General features: G+C 39.7%; 1 protein-coding gene across 1 annotated transcript in view; it reads left to right on the top strand.

The window, feature by feature from the left end:
- Positions 1-4,546: 4,546 nt before the first annotated feature.
- Positions 4,547-16,280, top strand: part of LOC119509408 (cytochrome c oxidase subunit 6C) — a 31,046-nt gene continuing 19,312 nt past the window's right edge. The window contains exons 1-3 of the mRNA XM_037803407.1: positions 4,547-4,672; positions 5,652-5,778; positions 9,527-9,655. Coding sequence (XP_037659335.1) covers positions 5,665-5,778; positions 9,527-9,640 — 228 coding nt within the window. The 5' untranslated portion in view covers positions 4,547-4,672; positions 5,652-5,664 and the 3' untranslated portion in view covers positions 9,641-9,655. The remainder of the gene's footprint in view (positions 4,673-5,651; positions 5,779-9,526; positions 9,656-16,280) is intronic.

The raw sequence follows: 16,280 nt of genomic DNA, 5'->3' as shown, positions 1-16,280 counted from the left end.
TTTTGCTGATAATGGTGAATAGTAAAAAGAAAAATTCCTCTCATCTCTTAACTCTATACTCTCTGACTCAGCAATCTTTTACTATTTGTTAAACTTGAAAGTCAAAATAAGTTATATGTAAAAGAGTCAACTGATCTACCACTGAGGCTTGTCAAATATAGTAACTGCTGTTACCTTACAGAGAGATTGGTTTTGTTTTTTCTTTCTCAGCCCTTCACATTTTCTTAATCCACAAAATTATTCATGGCCTTTCCCATCCACACTATTGCATTGAAAAGTCTTATGGTTGAAAGGGTTTAAACAGTGTTCCACTTTTTAGAGCTTATATGCTGTTCTAGTTTCCTAATGCTGCTGGAATGTAAAAGACCAGAAATAGATTGGCTTTTATAAAGGGGGTTTATTTGGTTACACAATTAAAGTCTTAAGGCCATAAAGTGTCCAAGGTAATGCATCAACAATTGGGTACCTTCACTAGAGGATGGCCAATGGCATCTGGAAAACCTCTGTTAGCTGGGAAGACATGTGGCTGGTGTCTGCCCTAAGTTCTGGTTTCAAAATGGCTTTCTCCCAGGATGTTCCTCTCTAGGCCACAGCTCCTCTTCAAAATGTCACTCTCAGTTGTTCTTGGGGTGTTTGTCCTCTTTTAGCTTCTCTGGAGCAAGAGTCTGCTTTCAACACCCGTCTTCAAACTGTCTCTCATCTGTAGCTACTCTCCCAGCTTCTGTGCATTCTTCAAAGTGTCCCTCTTGGCTGTAGCAAGCTCACATCTTCTGTCTGAGCTTTTATAGGGCTCCAGTGAACTAATCAAGGCCCATGCTGAATGGGTGGGGCCACGCCTCTATGGAAATTATCCAATCAGAGTTATCACCTACAGTTGGGTGGGTAATATCTCCATGGAAACACTCAAAGAATTCCAATCTAATCAACACTAATACGTCTGCCCCCACAAGATTACATCAAAGAATATGGCTTTTTCTGGGGGTTGTAATACATATAAACTAGCACATATGCCTAATTTGTTTCAGGACCAATTTTACTTCTTTTAGCTTCTGGAGTTGTAATTTTCCTTGTGAGGTATAGGACTCACTTTCCACCCTGTGAGGGACTGGAGCACAGGTGAGAGGACCCGAATCCTCTCAGAAGCAACTTGAGAGCAGGGTAGAAGTGGAGGAGCCAGGACATAAGTTCCTCTTAAGCCCATTTCCCAAAGTGGAATCTTTTCAACAGATTTTAAGTTAACATGTTGACCTGTTGGCTGTTAAGGCCATGATGAAAATACATAGAGGAAACAGGACTGTTGCTTTGCTTCTTTCCTAATGAAAGGAGCCTTGCTTCTGCCAGTGGGATGTGTCTCTGGTTGAGGATCACCTTGAAAGGGACTGATTTCTAACCATTGTGAATACTTAACTGAAATCTAATTCCCAGTATCTTCCACCAAATCTTCCTAGTTTATTCTTTGAGCCATGCAGAACAAGCCCAATCCTGTCCTGAGCTATCTTTTTCTCTGCTGTAGAGGATGGGCTCGAGTCAAACTGCCTTGCATCCAATATAAACGTATCCTCCCCCCTACCCCCCACACACACTTTTCTGTTACTCTACTGTGATAGTTAGGTTCATGTGTCAACTTGGCCAGGTGATGGTACCCAGCTGTCTGTTCAAGCAAGCACTGGCCCAGCTGTTGCTGCCAGGACGTTTGTGGCTGGTTAATAAACCAACAGGCTGGTTTGTTAAATAATCAGTCAATTGGCTGCAGCTGTGACTGATGATGCCAACAAAGGGCGTGTCTTCCACAACGAGAGAATGCAGTTAGCTGGATTTAGTCCAATCAGTTGAAGACTTTAAAGCGAGACAGATAGAGGACCTTCACTTCTTCGACTGACCAGCGAAGCGTTTCCTGAGGAGTTTGTCAAAGTTGCCAGTTCGTTTCCTCAGGAGTTCATCGAACATCTTCGTTGGAGTTGCCAGTTTGCTACCTGCCCTACGGAATTTGGACTCTGGCATCCCCACAGTTGCGTGAGACACTTTTATAAATCTTATATTCATAGATATATCTCATTGATTCTGTTTCTCTAGAGAACCCTAATACATCTACCTTATTTTTTCCATTGCCCTTATCATCATCTGAAATATATTTTTTGCTTATTGTCTGTCTTTTCTCCCCAGTCCCACTAGAATGTAAGCAGCATGAGGGCAGATCGTTTGTGTCATTTGTTCACCAGAACAGTGCCTGGCATGTTGTATGCACACAATACTCCCTGGCTTCATACTCTCACACGTCAATAAACCCCCAATTTTACTCCCACTACATCCCCTAAAAAAGAGACAGATTTTTACCAATAGTTCCAACAGAAGTCCTAGAATTGAGTGTCACTGGCCTGACCAGGGTCCTGTGATCATATGCCCAATTAGAATGTGGTTTAACCCTTCTAGAACCACATGGCTGGAAGTGGGAAAGGGCTGGTTCCTGGAAGGACAACCAGATACTGCTATTAGAAGAGGAAGGAATGGATGCTGAGTAAGCAAAAGGGACAGTGGGAGCAACTGCATATTCAGTATGTCTATCTGGCAAGCAGTATACGAGTCTTTTATTTCTTGGCAGTCAAAACAAATACCATGCAGTGGGTTGGCTTAAACAATTGGCATGTGTTGGCTCATGGTTTTGAGGCTAAGAGAAGTCCAAAATCAAATTATCATCAAGGCAATTCTTTCTCCCAGAAGATTGTGGCATTCTGGGGCTGTCTGCTGGTGATCCTTCGTCCTTGGCTTTTCTGTCACATTGCAATACACATGGTGGCCTCTTCTGGCTTCTCAGTTCCATTGACTTCCAGCTTCTGGCTGCTCCCTGTGGCTTTTTCTCTCTCTCTGACCTTTCCTTTAAGACCTTCAGTAATAGGATTAAGACCCATCCTGATTCAGCTGGGCCATACCTTACCTGAAGTTACCACATAAAACGGTCCTATTTACAAGAGTTCACACCTACAGGAATATATTATGTTTAAGAATATGTTTTTCTGGGGTATAGAGATCCAAATCACCAAAACATGCATTATCCCATTTAATTTGCACCACAACCCAATGAAGTGGGTACCATTTTTATCCCTATTTTAGAGAGAAGAAAGCAGGCTTATAAAGGTTAAGCAATTAAGTAATTTGCCAGCTAGAAGGTATAGAGCTGGGACTCAAATCCAGGAATGTTGGGAGCTCAAAGAGAACTCACAAGGCCATCTTGAGTCTCCATTCACCTCTATCATTCAGACTCTAATTGTATGTCACCTTCGGTCAGTTACTGTGGATTATTGTGATTGGCCCTGTGCTGCTCCACCCATCCAGTGTTCCTAAACAACCATTCAACCCTCTATCCAGGCCAGGTTCTCTTCCCTGAGTGTGTCTAATTTTGCCACATTCTCCCACCCAGTGTTGCCTCTGAGATATCTCCACTTCTCCATTGGTCTGAGGCTCAGCTCTGCTTTCATCTCTTCCACCGCTTCCATGACGCTTTTCCTGCTGTTTTCAGCATACAGTAATCCCTGTTAATTCTGAAATTTACTGCTTGTTTCCTGGGCCAATTGTGGGGGTGGGGATGGAGAGGAAGTGGGAACAAATTACCAGCTGGTCAAATCCCATATAAAAATTGTTAGCAGGGTAGGCTGTTGATAAGAAGCCTGAAAAAAAATGTTGCCGAGGTCCAAACCCACTCTGGGAGGCCTTGATTTTGGCCCTCAAAAATTAGCACCTTTCTGTGTGGCTGAAAGTTTTCACTCTGCCAAGTGTCTGTTAGTTAGCAAGTTGAGGACAAAGACTCCCTGACAAGAATGCCCTTCTAGAAGGCCCTCAGTGGATTTGACCTGAATGGCAAAACATGGCACATAGTAGGTGCTCAGTCAGTATAGGCTGAACGAATATCATGTATCTTTTGTGTCCCCAGCACATCTTACATAGTGCTTGCTGAGTTGATTTAAATAATACTGTGCAAATTCTGGGTCTTACAATAAACCAAGCTGGGTACCTCTAAGGTACAAGAGCACCCTTCACCACTTTGCATGAACTTCTGGTGGCCTTCTCTCAAAACATATATCCTTTATTCAAAAACCCAAGCAAGTACAGCCCCTTCCATCAAAACTTGCTCAGCTCTGCCAGGCAGGTAGTTGCTTCTTGTAACAGCTGGGTCCTGTATCTGTGGTAGCAACCACCACATAGGATTGCTATTAACCTATTAAAGGCTGTCTCATCCAATGGACTCTGAGCTAAAAATCTGCAGCTGGGTTTTATCTGCCTTTTACCTAAACCAAGCGGTTATTCGCACAAAGGTAGTTATAATAAGATCGGTTTGTTCAAACGGTTTGGGTAAGCCTTGGGGCCAGGATGATTTGCATTTTTTAGGGTACATTTTAAAAAAATCCATATATTAAATATCTTTTAATTTCCTAATAAGTGCATAACAATTCTGTGCACAAATAGTATTAATATGGCCAGTGTACTAAGGAAACTGAATCAGGAAATCAAGCCCTCTGTCCAGGGTCATCAGAACACGCTGGGAACAGCGCATCTGAGGTCTTTTGAACTCTGTCGGCCACCGTCACTGTGTCCCCTCTGCTCCTTTTCTTTCCTGCGCTTGCGCGTTGCTGGTTCGCCGTCCATTTCTCCATCCGTAAGCGAGGGTGTTTGTGTTAAGGTGAGTCTGGGTCGCTTTTCCAGCACCTACCGCCTCCCGCCGCCGGGCGTTTGCTTGTCTTGGAATTGAGTTGTGACTCTGCGTGTCTCCATCGGACTGCTTCGAACCTCTTTCCGGCGCCGACCCCGCGCGTCTTCGCCACGGGTCTCGGGGGCAGCCGGGCTTCGGAGTGGCCGGGCCCGGTCTTGGCTGCGTCTTCCCGAGTCGTTGTGACCTTGATTAGGTCACTTGACTTGTCTGATCCTACAGTTTTCACCTGTGGAAAAGGGCTGGTGGTTTCTCCCTTAGCGGGTTGTAAAGCGTAAGGAACAGTGTAGGTGAAGCATCCAGAAATGTCGGCGCTCTGTGTTCATTGGGTGGTAGCATATGTGATTAGACTTGGGAAGCTAGGGGAGGGTCTGTCGCAAGACGGGAGGGAGGGCTTCCCGCAGTCTCCTTCCCCAGGCCCTCGGCTTTCCCACCCAAGGTCAACCGGGAGTGGCCCTGAGGCCTTCGGTAGAAGCCGCGCGGCATGGCGCTTACTGCAGTGGGCTCTCGAGGCAGACTGCCTGGATTCGCATCAGAATTCTAGTTGTTTACTCTGTGACCTTGGGAAAGTGACGTAACTTTTGTGTGCCCCAGTTTTCCCATTAATGAAATGGGAATAATAAAAGTAACTACCTCACAGGATTGTTTTTAAGGTTAAATGAGTTGATGATAGGTTTTTAGAAGAGTAAGTGCTATAAATGCGGTTGCACTTAAAATTATTCATCTAGAGGCACCACTCATTTATCTTGTAATTGGGAGAAATTCTTATATTTTTTGCTTACTGGGTACAACTGCTGTACTCGAGCTATCTGGGATATAAAGTAACCGTTCAGCATGTAAGAAAGAAAAAGGTGAAGCAAGCTAAGCCATTAAACGTCTCAGCATATTCCTAAAATATCTTACTCACCTGTTCTAATGGTTTTATTTTATTGTTATTATTTTACCTATCAAGGAGAATAACCACCATGCCTTCCAGTGCTTTGGCAAAACCTCAGATGCGAGGCCTTTTGGCCAAACGTCTACGATTTCATATTGTTGGAGCATTTATTGTCTCCCTGGGGGTTGCAGCTCTCTATAAGGTGTGTATGTTTGTTTAATACTTTGTTCTTAAGATAAAGTATTTGTGCTTTTAAACTGTATATTATTTTTATAAGTAGTCTTTTGAAGAATCTCAGTAGTGCTCCCAATCTCTTTTCCTCCCTCCCTTCAGCTCACTGTGACAGAAAAGTACTTCCTATTCCTCAGATAGTTCTTCTTCCATCTTTAAATGAAACTAAGTAAGCATAGAAGTGGGGAAGGCAGTAATTCTGTTTGGCACTTTGAAGAATTGTCATAGAATTGCATTTTTTAATGTTATGCCTTCTGTGAATTTTGATGTTATGCTTCCTCTTTGATCGTATTGTATATTGTATTTACAAAGCTTCTGTAAAAATGTGTATAATAATATATAATATTTTTATGATTGTGTCGTCATAGTGGTCCATGAGAGAATTCAGTTTTGCTTTTGTAGCTCTTCATGCTTATAATTTAGTATTTGTATTCTTGATTAGACTTTGAGCCTTCTTAGGGGAGATGCCTTGTCTTTTCTTGTTCACTGTAGCACCCTATTGTCTAACTCAGGCCCCTGACAGACAAAGGGGTGCTTAAAATCGTCTGTTGAATAAGAGACAGTGTCTGAAACTCAGTACAGTGTTAGGTACTATAGAGTTTTAGGTGCTTTGAAGGATAGAAAAGGTATATGACTAAATCTCTATCCTTAAAGACCTTAGAGTCAAAGTGGGGAGGTGAAAAAATTGGAGGATAGTGCAAGATAAATGAAAATGGAAGAATGCATTTTGGGGAAAGGTGTTGTCTGGCAGAAGATCAGTGTGAGTCATAGCTCTCTCGGAGGAGGAGGGATTTGAGCCTTGAAAGTTAGGGAGAACTTGGAGAGCAAAGAGAAGGGGAAACAACCTACCAAGAGCACCAAAGTGGGCCTGTGCTTTGGGACTCTTTGAAGGGACAGAAAAAGAGTAAATCCTTGGTGTTAGTCCTTGAGGTCCTTGCTGCCTGGCACGTCACATAAAATAAATATTTAATGAGTAAATGGAATGAAGATGGGGAATTCTTTTCTTGCCTCATTGTCAAGAATGAGCCCTTGTTGTCCAAGTTCAGGCCGTTACAGCTTCTTGTATGGATTCTTGCTGCTTCTAACTGGTAGCCCTTAAATAATAGATCTATTCATGTCACTGGGCTATGCAGTGGCTTTCAGACCATTGATCTTTGGTAAGAAACACATTTTTACATGGTGACTCAGTTAACATACACTATACATATGTGTCAAGTTTGTAAATACACATGTGTGCACATAACTTAAAGTTTAGTAGCAGTGTACTCTTAAAATTTTATAATCTTTTTTTTTTTTTAAGTTTTGACTGCAGCTCCTAAAATGGATTGTGGGTGATTTGAAAAACAGTCATCTAAAGGCTAATGTTCAAACCTAGTTTTGTTTCTAAGATCCTTCCTGATTTGCCCCCCGTTTTTCCAGTGTGGTTCCCCCATCCTAATATACCCCACTCTCCAGCTGTTCAAAACTACTTTGTGTTGCTCAGTTCTGCTTTCAGTCCCGTGTTCTACCAGGAATATCTTTTGCCTGGCAAATTTCTGTTTGTCCTTCAAAGCCTCTCAAAAGTTTTCTTTATGGAATCATAGCCCGTTCCTCATGGATTGGCTGCACTCTTCTGAGTTCTCAGGCACTTTGTACCAGACTATTTTACAGCACTGGACACACTGTATTTTTTTTTTTTTTAAATTCAGTTTTATTGAAATATATTCACATACCATACAATCATCCATGGTATACAATCAACTGTTCACAGTATGATCATATAGTTATGCGTTCATCACCACAATCTATTTCTGAACATTTTCCTTACATCAGAAAGAATCACAATAAGAATAAAAAATAAAAGTGAAAAAAGAACACCCAAACCATCCCCCCCATCTCACGCTATTTGTCATTTAGTTTTTATCCCCATTTTTCTACTCATCCATCCATACACTAGATAAAGGGGGTGTGATCCACAAGGTTTTCACAATCACACAGACACATTGTATTTTGAGCAATACTGGATTTAGGGTGTTTTCCTGGCTATTAAATTAAGAGCCAGGACCATATCAGATGCATAATTAGTCTGTTGTGCTGGGAAATAAAAAAAATACTTGGTAAGTGAGTCTATGAATGTATGTATTTAGTTAGCTGTTTGTGTTTGGAAGGAAAGTTTCCAAAACATTGAGGAACTTAGATTCTTATAGAATAAGGCAGAAGTCAACCTTGTGTTCCTTAATAGATGCTCATCTCTAATTTCCCCTACCTAGTACATGTTGAATGCTTTTGAAGACCTGACTTTTTTAAATTCCTGATTTTGGCGTATTTTCACAGTTTCAGTCAACGTTTATGTTCTTTATATGATGTAGCCATCCAGTAAATAATTTCTGGTTAATTGGCTGTAAGCCTCAATTAATGAATATGGATTAGATTTTAGGTGGTAAGTGAATAGTGTTTATTCCTCATATGAAATTTTCTCCTAGGTTCACTAATTCCTATTAAAATAAATTAGGCTTGTCTTAAATCTTCAGGTGTTAGCCTCAGTGTGAATTATTTTGTGGCTTTCAAGTTACTCATCATCTGGTGGACCTAAATTGATACTTTATGTGCTTTTTCAGACTTAAAAAAAAATCTCCCTTTTAAAATGGAACAGACAACATGATAATTTATATTGGGCTATAAAATCACTTTGCTTTTATTTCTTGGGGCCACTGCCTGAGCCTGTTATTATCTCTGCTTAGTTTTCTCTGTTTTTAAAATGAGAAATATTTTCTTTGTTCTAACAAAATGCTGACAGTTGCCTTCTGTAGCAGTGGGCCCCAGAAGACTTCATTCAGTTTAGAGAGTGGCACTGGGACTAGTGCCATTTAGTCTCTTTATTACTGGAAGAAGGTGGTGATTCAGATAGAAAGTGAAGCAATAAAACCATGGCCAGGTAAAGGGCTCTTGTTGTGTTACTCCATCAAGTAGCATGATTTTGTATATTTCTGTAGCACTTTCCCTGATGTGGGTTGGCACTGGTGATTGTGTGCATGATCGGATTTGAATTTAGATTATAAACCACATATTGAAATCCACTAGGCAGAGTTTTGTGGAGAATAAAAACTTACATGACAGTCCTGGGTTTGAGTCCTGGTTGAGCCACCTGCCAGCTATTGCTTATTCCTAGACCTCGATCAAGTCATTTAAACTTTGGATCCATTTCCCCATTTGTAAAACAGGTCAATGGCTACTCTTAGGGAAGACTAAATCATCCAGAGCTGTCTTGCCAGATAGAAAGTTTCCTGTGCCTTTCAGGAGCAGATGGTTACTGTGTCAATCTCAGACTACTTTGAGGTTCGTATTGTGGCTTAAATTGAACCAGAATATTTTAGCCTCTCTCAGTTGTGTGGATTTTTTGCTGGAGGGAAGCCTATCTCCCTAACACCTTTTAGCTTTTTTAAGTGTTGTGCTCTGGCTCTTACTGGTTTGACTGTTCCATGCCACCCCCTTATCCCTGACTACCCAGTAAAATAAAGAATCTGTCTCTGAGTAAGGAGGGCCCTTCTTGCTGCATAGTTTCTCTAGGACTGCTTTTTGTTCTTTGTTTGCATCTATCACCTGTACCCCTTGTCTTAGGAAATAATAATTTCCTAAGTGAATGGAAATATATTGTGATATTACCTTGTCTTTAGATATTAAATTTCTAATGTAAAAAAAAACACAACAAAACAAAACTAATGGATGATGTTACTTTTTAGTTTGCTGTGGCTGAACCAAGAAAGAAGGCATATGCAGATTTCTACAGAAACTATGATTCCATGAAAGATTTTGAGGAGATGAGGAAGGCTGGTATCTTTCAGAGTGCAAAGTGATTTTGGAATGTAAAGGTAATATGGTTATTTTGAGCTACTTTTATGTATTCAGAATAATTCTTCAAGTTATGTTATTAATTCATAGGATGGCATTAGGAAAACTACACTTTTAGAAGTAACTTTTTAAAGAAAATATAAATTAATTTAAAAACAAAATACAGAGGCTTTTAGAGACAACTGACCTTAGAGAGCCAGGATATAGAATGAGGCTAAAACCGTGAAAATGTTCTGAAAATTGGAAAAAAAAATAATTGTGGTGATGGATGTACAGCTGTGTGATGGTGCCATGGGCAATCGATTGTGCACTTTGGATGATTGTATGGTATATGAACAATCTCAATAAAATTAAATTTAAGGAAAAAAAAAAGAGCCCACAGTGAGCAAGGTGTTAGTAATAAGGTGGTATATGAGAACTCTGCATTTTATGCGTGATTTTTCTGAAAAACTTGTAACCTCTGTAATTAAATAATGAGAAAAAAAAGTTACAAGGAAACAGCAATGTTGTGAATGTTAAAATATTTCTTGGGTTTCCTTCAGTCTTTTTCCTGTATATTTTTATTATATTTATTATATTTTATTCTTTGTTTATAAAAATATTTTTCCTTAAACTTTTTATTTTGAAATAACTTCAAACTTACAAAATAGTTGCAAAAATAATGCATACAGAGAATTCCAGTATCCATCCATCCATCCATCTATTTTGTAAATATTTGAGGGTAGGTTATATACAACATGCTCCTTGAACACCTAATAATTACATTTATATTTCCTAAGACCAAAGAAATTCAACTTATGTAATCACTTTAAGTACAGCTCTCAAGTTAAACAACTTTAACATTGATATAAAGCCTATAGTCTATATTCCAATTTTTTTGATATGTTCAGGTGATGTCGTTTTGGGCTTTTTCTCCTCCATTATTAGATTCATTCCACAATCATGTATTACACTTCATTGTCATTGTCTTTTTAGTTGTTTTCTTTTTTTGATTGTGGAAATAATATATACGACATAACCTTTCTCATCTCAGCCACTCCCAAGCATACCATTCAGTGGGATTAATCAAATTCACAATGTTGTACCACCCTCACCACCATCTATTACCAGAACTTCCCCATCGCTCCTAACAGAAACACTTCATCCAGCATGCATTAACTCCTCTTTTCTCCTGCCCCTAGTAGCTTATTTGCTTTCTCTTTCTATGTATTTGCATATTCTAGCTAGTTCGTGTAAGTGGAATCATACAATATCTGTTCCTTTGTATCTGACTTATTCATACAACATTGTATCTTTTTTTAATTCACTTTTATTGAGATATATTCACATACCATATAATCATCCAAAGTATACAATCATTTGTTCACAGTGCTATTATATAGTTGTGCATTCGTCACCCCAATCTATTTTTTGAACATTTTCCGTGTACCAGAAAAAGTGTCCCCATTTTTCTACTCATCCATCCATACACTGAATAAAGGGAGTGTGATCCATAAGGCTTTCACAATCACACTGTCACCTCTTGCAAGCTACATTGCTATACAATCGTCTTCAAGAATCAAGGCTACTGGGTTGGAGTTTGGTAGTTTCAGGTATTTACTTCTAGCTATTCCAATGCATTAAAACCTAAAAATGGTTATATATATATAGTAGCATAAGAATGCCCACCAGAGTGACCTCTTGGCTCCATTTGGAATCTCTCAACCACTGAAACTTTATTTCATTTCATTTTGCATCCCACTTTTGGTCAATAAGGTGTTCTCAATCCCACGATGTTGAGTCCAGATTCATCCCCAGGAGTCATATCGCACGTTGCCGGGGTGATTACACCCCTGGGAGTCAGGTCCCACGTATTGGGGAGGGCAGTGAGTTCACCCGCTGAATTGGCTTAACTAGAGAGAGAGAGCCACATCTGAGCAACAAAGAGGTACTCAGGACAAGACTCTCAGGCACAATTATAAACAGATTTAGCCTCTTCTTTGCGGTGACAAGCTTCATAAGGGCACATCAAACCACCAGTCCTCAATGTTTGTGAGATTCAGCAACAGCCACCTTATTACTAACACCTTGCTCACTGTGGGCTTTTTTTTCCCTTAAATTCAGTTTTATTGAGGTTGTTCATATACCATACAATCATCCAAAGTGCACAGTCAGTTGCCCATGGTACCATCACACAGCTGTACATCCATCACAATTATTTTTTTCCAATGTTCAGAACATTTTCATTACTCCAGAAAAGAAAGAAAAACAAAAAAGAAAACTCAAATCCTCCTATACCCCTAACCCCCCCTTCCTCCATTACTGACTCATAGTTTATTGGTATAGTACATGTTACTGTTGATGAAAGAATGTTAAAATACTACTAACTGTAGTGCATAGTTTGCAATAGATGTATTTTTTCCCTATATACCCCTCTATTATTAACTTCTAGTTATAGTGTCATGCATTTGTTCTAGTTCATGAAGGAGATTTCTCATGTTTGTGAGAATCAGCAACAATCCAAGTGAGGAAGCCCAACATCTCTGCATTTTCCCCCAGCTCCTCAGGGAGGCCCTGCATATATATTTTTATTCTCTGTCCACATTACTTTGGGATGTGTCGCTATTTCTCACTACCTATGCAAACCTAGTAGGTGTCACTTCCCATTAAAAGTTCCATGTAATTATGATATTTGAATGAACTATGCGAGTTAAATTGTTTAGGAAATATAGATCTTGCACCAACTAAATATCTCTTCCCTTGGTCTCACATAGAATTTGAAGTTTTAAAACGCATTTAGTATTGTCCTTTACCCTTTAGCCCGATTTGCCCTAGTCCTAACCACGTCTGCTTCATTCATACCTCTAGTTGAAGTCTGGATTCTTTTTCACTTTTCTAACAGTTGCTACATGTGGTACTACTGACATTCATATCTGCTGAGTTCTTGCTCTGCGTTTCAGGTGTCACACAGATACCCAAAGTTCCAAGGATCGATCAGGTTATACACAAAGGGATCAGTGTCTTGGAATCTGGAGATAGCCATTACAATTCAGTAATAGATGTGACTGCTGTAAGAGCTTACAATCTAGGGACCATTACAATATGCATTCCCCTGATAAGCTGTGCTCTAAGGTTCAGTTCAAGTTTACGCATTGTAATTAGTCCATATCAGTGAGGCATTATAGTGTTTGCCTTTGTTTCTGGCATACTTCACTCAAAATACTGTCTACAGGTTGCATTCACCTTGTTGCATGTCTCACAGCTACACTCTATGCAGTTGCTCAGTATTTCCTTGTATGCACACACAACAGTTCACCATTCTGTTCCTTAGTCGATGTACCCTTAAGCCACCTCCACCCGTTGCAAATCATGTATCCTGTCTCCATAAACACCAGTGTGCAAATATCCATTCATGTCCCTGCTCTCAGATCCTCCAAGTAAATGCGCCGTAATGAGGTTGCAGGACTTTATGGCACCCACATACTTAGCTTTGTGTGGAACCACCCCACTGTCCTTCAGAAAGGACATTCTGCCTCTTAACCAACAGTAAATATGTACATCCCTTTCTCCATGTTTTCTCCAGCACTTTTATCCCTGTTTATATTTTTCTATAGAGTTTTGTAGAGCTGTATTCACATACCATATAATTATCCATGGTATACAATCATTTTTCACAGTATCATCATACAGTTGTACATTTATCACCACAGTCAGCACTTGAACATATTGATTACTACAAAAACAAAGATTTTTTAATGAATAGCAAAAAAGATAATAAAAAGAAAAATGAAATATCATACAATATAATAATAGGGTGAGACAACACCACTACCAAGAATCCCATATCCCTCCCTTATATCCCCCTCTCATATTCACTTAGCTTTGGTATATTGTCTTTGTTAAATTTAATGGAAGTATATTACAGTGTTACTGTTGACCATAGACTCCAGCTTGCTTTGATTATATTTTTTCCCCACTACCATCCCCTTTCCACCACTCTTCATGGTTGACATTCATTTGTTCTCCCACATGCAAGAACAGTTTTATATTTGTACATTTAGTCACAATCATTGACCACTCCAGTTTTTGCTAAGTTAAACAATCCCAGTCTTTATCTTCTACCCCTACCTCAGATGTCATACATGCTTCTAGCCCACCTCTTTCAGCTTTACTCATGGACATCTTTGTTCAGTGTAGTTACAATATTGTGCTACCATCACACAGTGTTATGCTATCTATTTCTGGGTCTATACAATCAAACCTGCTGAACATTCTGTAGTCCTTCAGCATCAAATGCCCGATCTCAGCCTTCTTTCTATCTCCTGGTAGCCTGTGTTAATCAGCTTTTAACTATCAAGTTTGCTCATTAGTGTTAATTCATATTAGTGAGACCATACAGTATTTGTCCTTTTGTTTCTAGCTAACTTCAGTCAACATAATGTCTTCAAGGTTCATCCATGTTATTATATGTTCCATGTCTTTGTTCTGTCTTAACTGTGTAATATTCCATCGTGTGTATGTACCACCGTTTGTTTCTTCGCTCATCCATTGATGGACATTTGGGCTGTTTTCTTCTCTTGGCTATTGTGAATAATGCCACGATAAACATCGGTTTATGAATGTCTGTTCATGTCTTAACTTTCAGTTCCTCTGAGTATATACCTAGTAGTGGAATAGCTGGGTTGTATGGCAAATCTATACTTAGCTTCCTGAGGAACTGCCACACTGTCTTCCAGAGTAGTTGTACACTCTACATTCCCACCAACAGTGAATAAATGTGGCTCTTTTTCCACATCCTCTCCAGCACTTGTAATTTTCTGTTTTTTTTTGGATAATGGCCATTCTGGTAGGTGTGAGATGATACCTCATTGTGGTTTTGATTTGCATGTCCCTAATAGCCAGTGAAGTTGAGCATTTTTTCATATGTTTTTGAGCCATTTGTATTTGCTCTTCAGAAAAGTTCTGTCTAGGTCTTTTGCCCATTTATTAATTGGGTTGTCCTTCAGTTGTTGACTTGTAGGATCGCTTTATATATTCGGGATATTAAACCCGTATCTGATATGTGGTTTCCAAATATTGTCTCCCATTGTGTAGGCTGCCTTTTAACCTTTCTGACAAAGTCCTTTGATGTACAAAAGTATTTAATTTTGAGGAGATCCATTTGTCTATTTGTTCTTTGGTTGCTCACGCTTTGGGTGTGAGGTCTAGGAAACCACCTCCTATCACAAGATCTTTAAGAAATTGACCTGCATTTTCTTCTAAGAGTCTTATGGTCTTGGTGCTAATGTTTAGGTCTTTGATCCATTCTGAGTTAATTCTTTTTTTTTTTTTTTAATCATTTTATTGAGATATATTCACATACCACGCAGTCATACAAAACAAATCGCACTTTCGATTGTTCACAGTACCATTACATAGTTGTACATTCATCACCTAAATCAATCCCTGACACCTTCCTTAGCACACACACAAAAATAACAAGAATAATAATTAGAGTGAAAAAGAGCAATTGAAGTAAAAAAGAACACTGGGTACCTTGTCTGTTTGTTTCCTTCCCCTATTTTTCTACTCATCCATCCATAAACTAGACAAAGTGGAGTGTGGTCCTTATGGCTTTCCCAATCCCATTGTCACCCCTCATAAGCTACATTTTTATACAATTGTCTTCGAGATTCATGGGTTCTGGGTTGTAGTTTGATAGTTTCAGGTATCCACCACCAGCTACCCCAATTCTTTAGAACCTAAAAAGGGTTGTCTAAATTGTGCGTAAGAGTGCCCACCAGAGTGACCTCTCGGCTCCTTTTGGAATTTCTCTGCCACTGAAGCTTATTTCATTTCCTTTCACATCCCCCTTTTGGTCAAGAAGATGTTCTCTTTCCCACGATGCCAGGTCTACATTCCTTCCCGGGAGTCATATTCCACGTTGCCAGGGAGATTCACTCCCCTGGGTGTCTGATCCCACGTAGAGGGGAGGGCAGTGATTTCACCTTTCAAGTTGGCTTAGCCAGAGAGAGAGGGCCACATCTGAGCAACAAAGAGGCATTCAGGAGGAGGCTCTTAGGCACAGCCATAGGGAGGCCTAGCCTCTCCTTTGCAGCAACCGTCTTCCCAAGGGTAAAACCTGTGGTAGAGGGCTCAACCCATCAAACCACCAGTCCCCTATGTCTGTGGTCATGTTAGCAACCATTGAGGTGGGGTAGGCCAATACCCCTGCATTCTCCACAGGGTCCTCAAGGGGGCACTACATCTTTTTTTCCTTGTTTTTCTTTTTTTTTTTTTTTTAACTTTCCCTTCTTTTTTAAATCAACTGTATGAAAAAAAAGTTAAAAAGAAAACAAACATACAATAAAAGAACATTTCAAAGAGACCATAACAACGGAGTAAGAAAAAGACAACTAACCTAAGATAACTGCTTAACTTCCAACATGTTCCTACTTTACCCCAAGAAAGTTACCTAATATAGCAACATTTCTGTAAACTTGTTCCTACTATATCCATCAGAAATTAACAGACCATAGTCATTCCTGGGCATCCCCAGAACGTTAAATAGCTTATCTGTTCTTCTTGGATTATTGTTCCCCCTTCCTTAATTGCTCTCTATTGCTAGTTCCCCTACATTCTACATTATAAACCATTTGTTTTACATTTTTCAAAGTTCACATTAGT

This window comes from Choloepus didactylus, chromosome 14 (genome assembly GCF_015220235.1).
Source record: "Choloepus didactylus isolate mChoDid1 chromosome 14, mChoDid1.pri, whole genome shotgun sequence".
NCBI lineage: Eukaryota > Metazoa > Chordata > Mammalia > Pilosa > Megalonychidae > Choloepus > Choloepus didactylus.
This window is presented reverse-complemented; position numbering and strand designations above follow the sequence as displayed.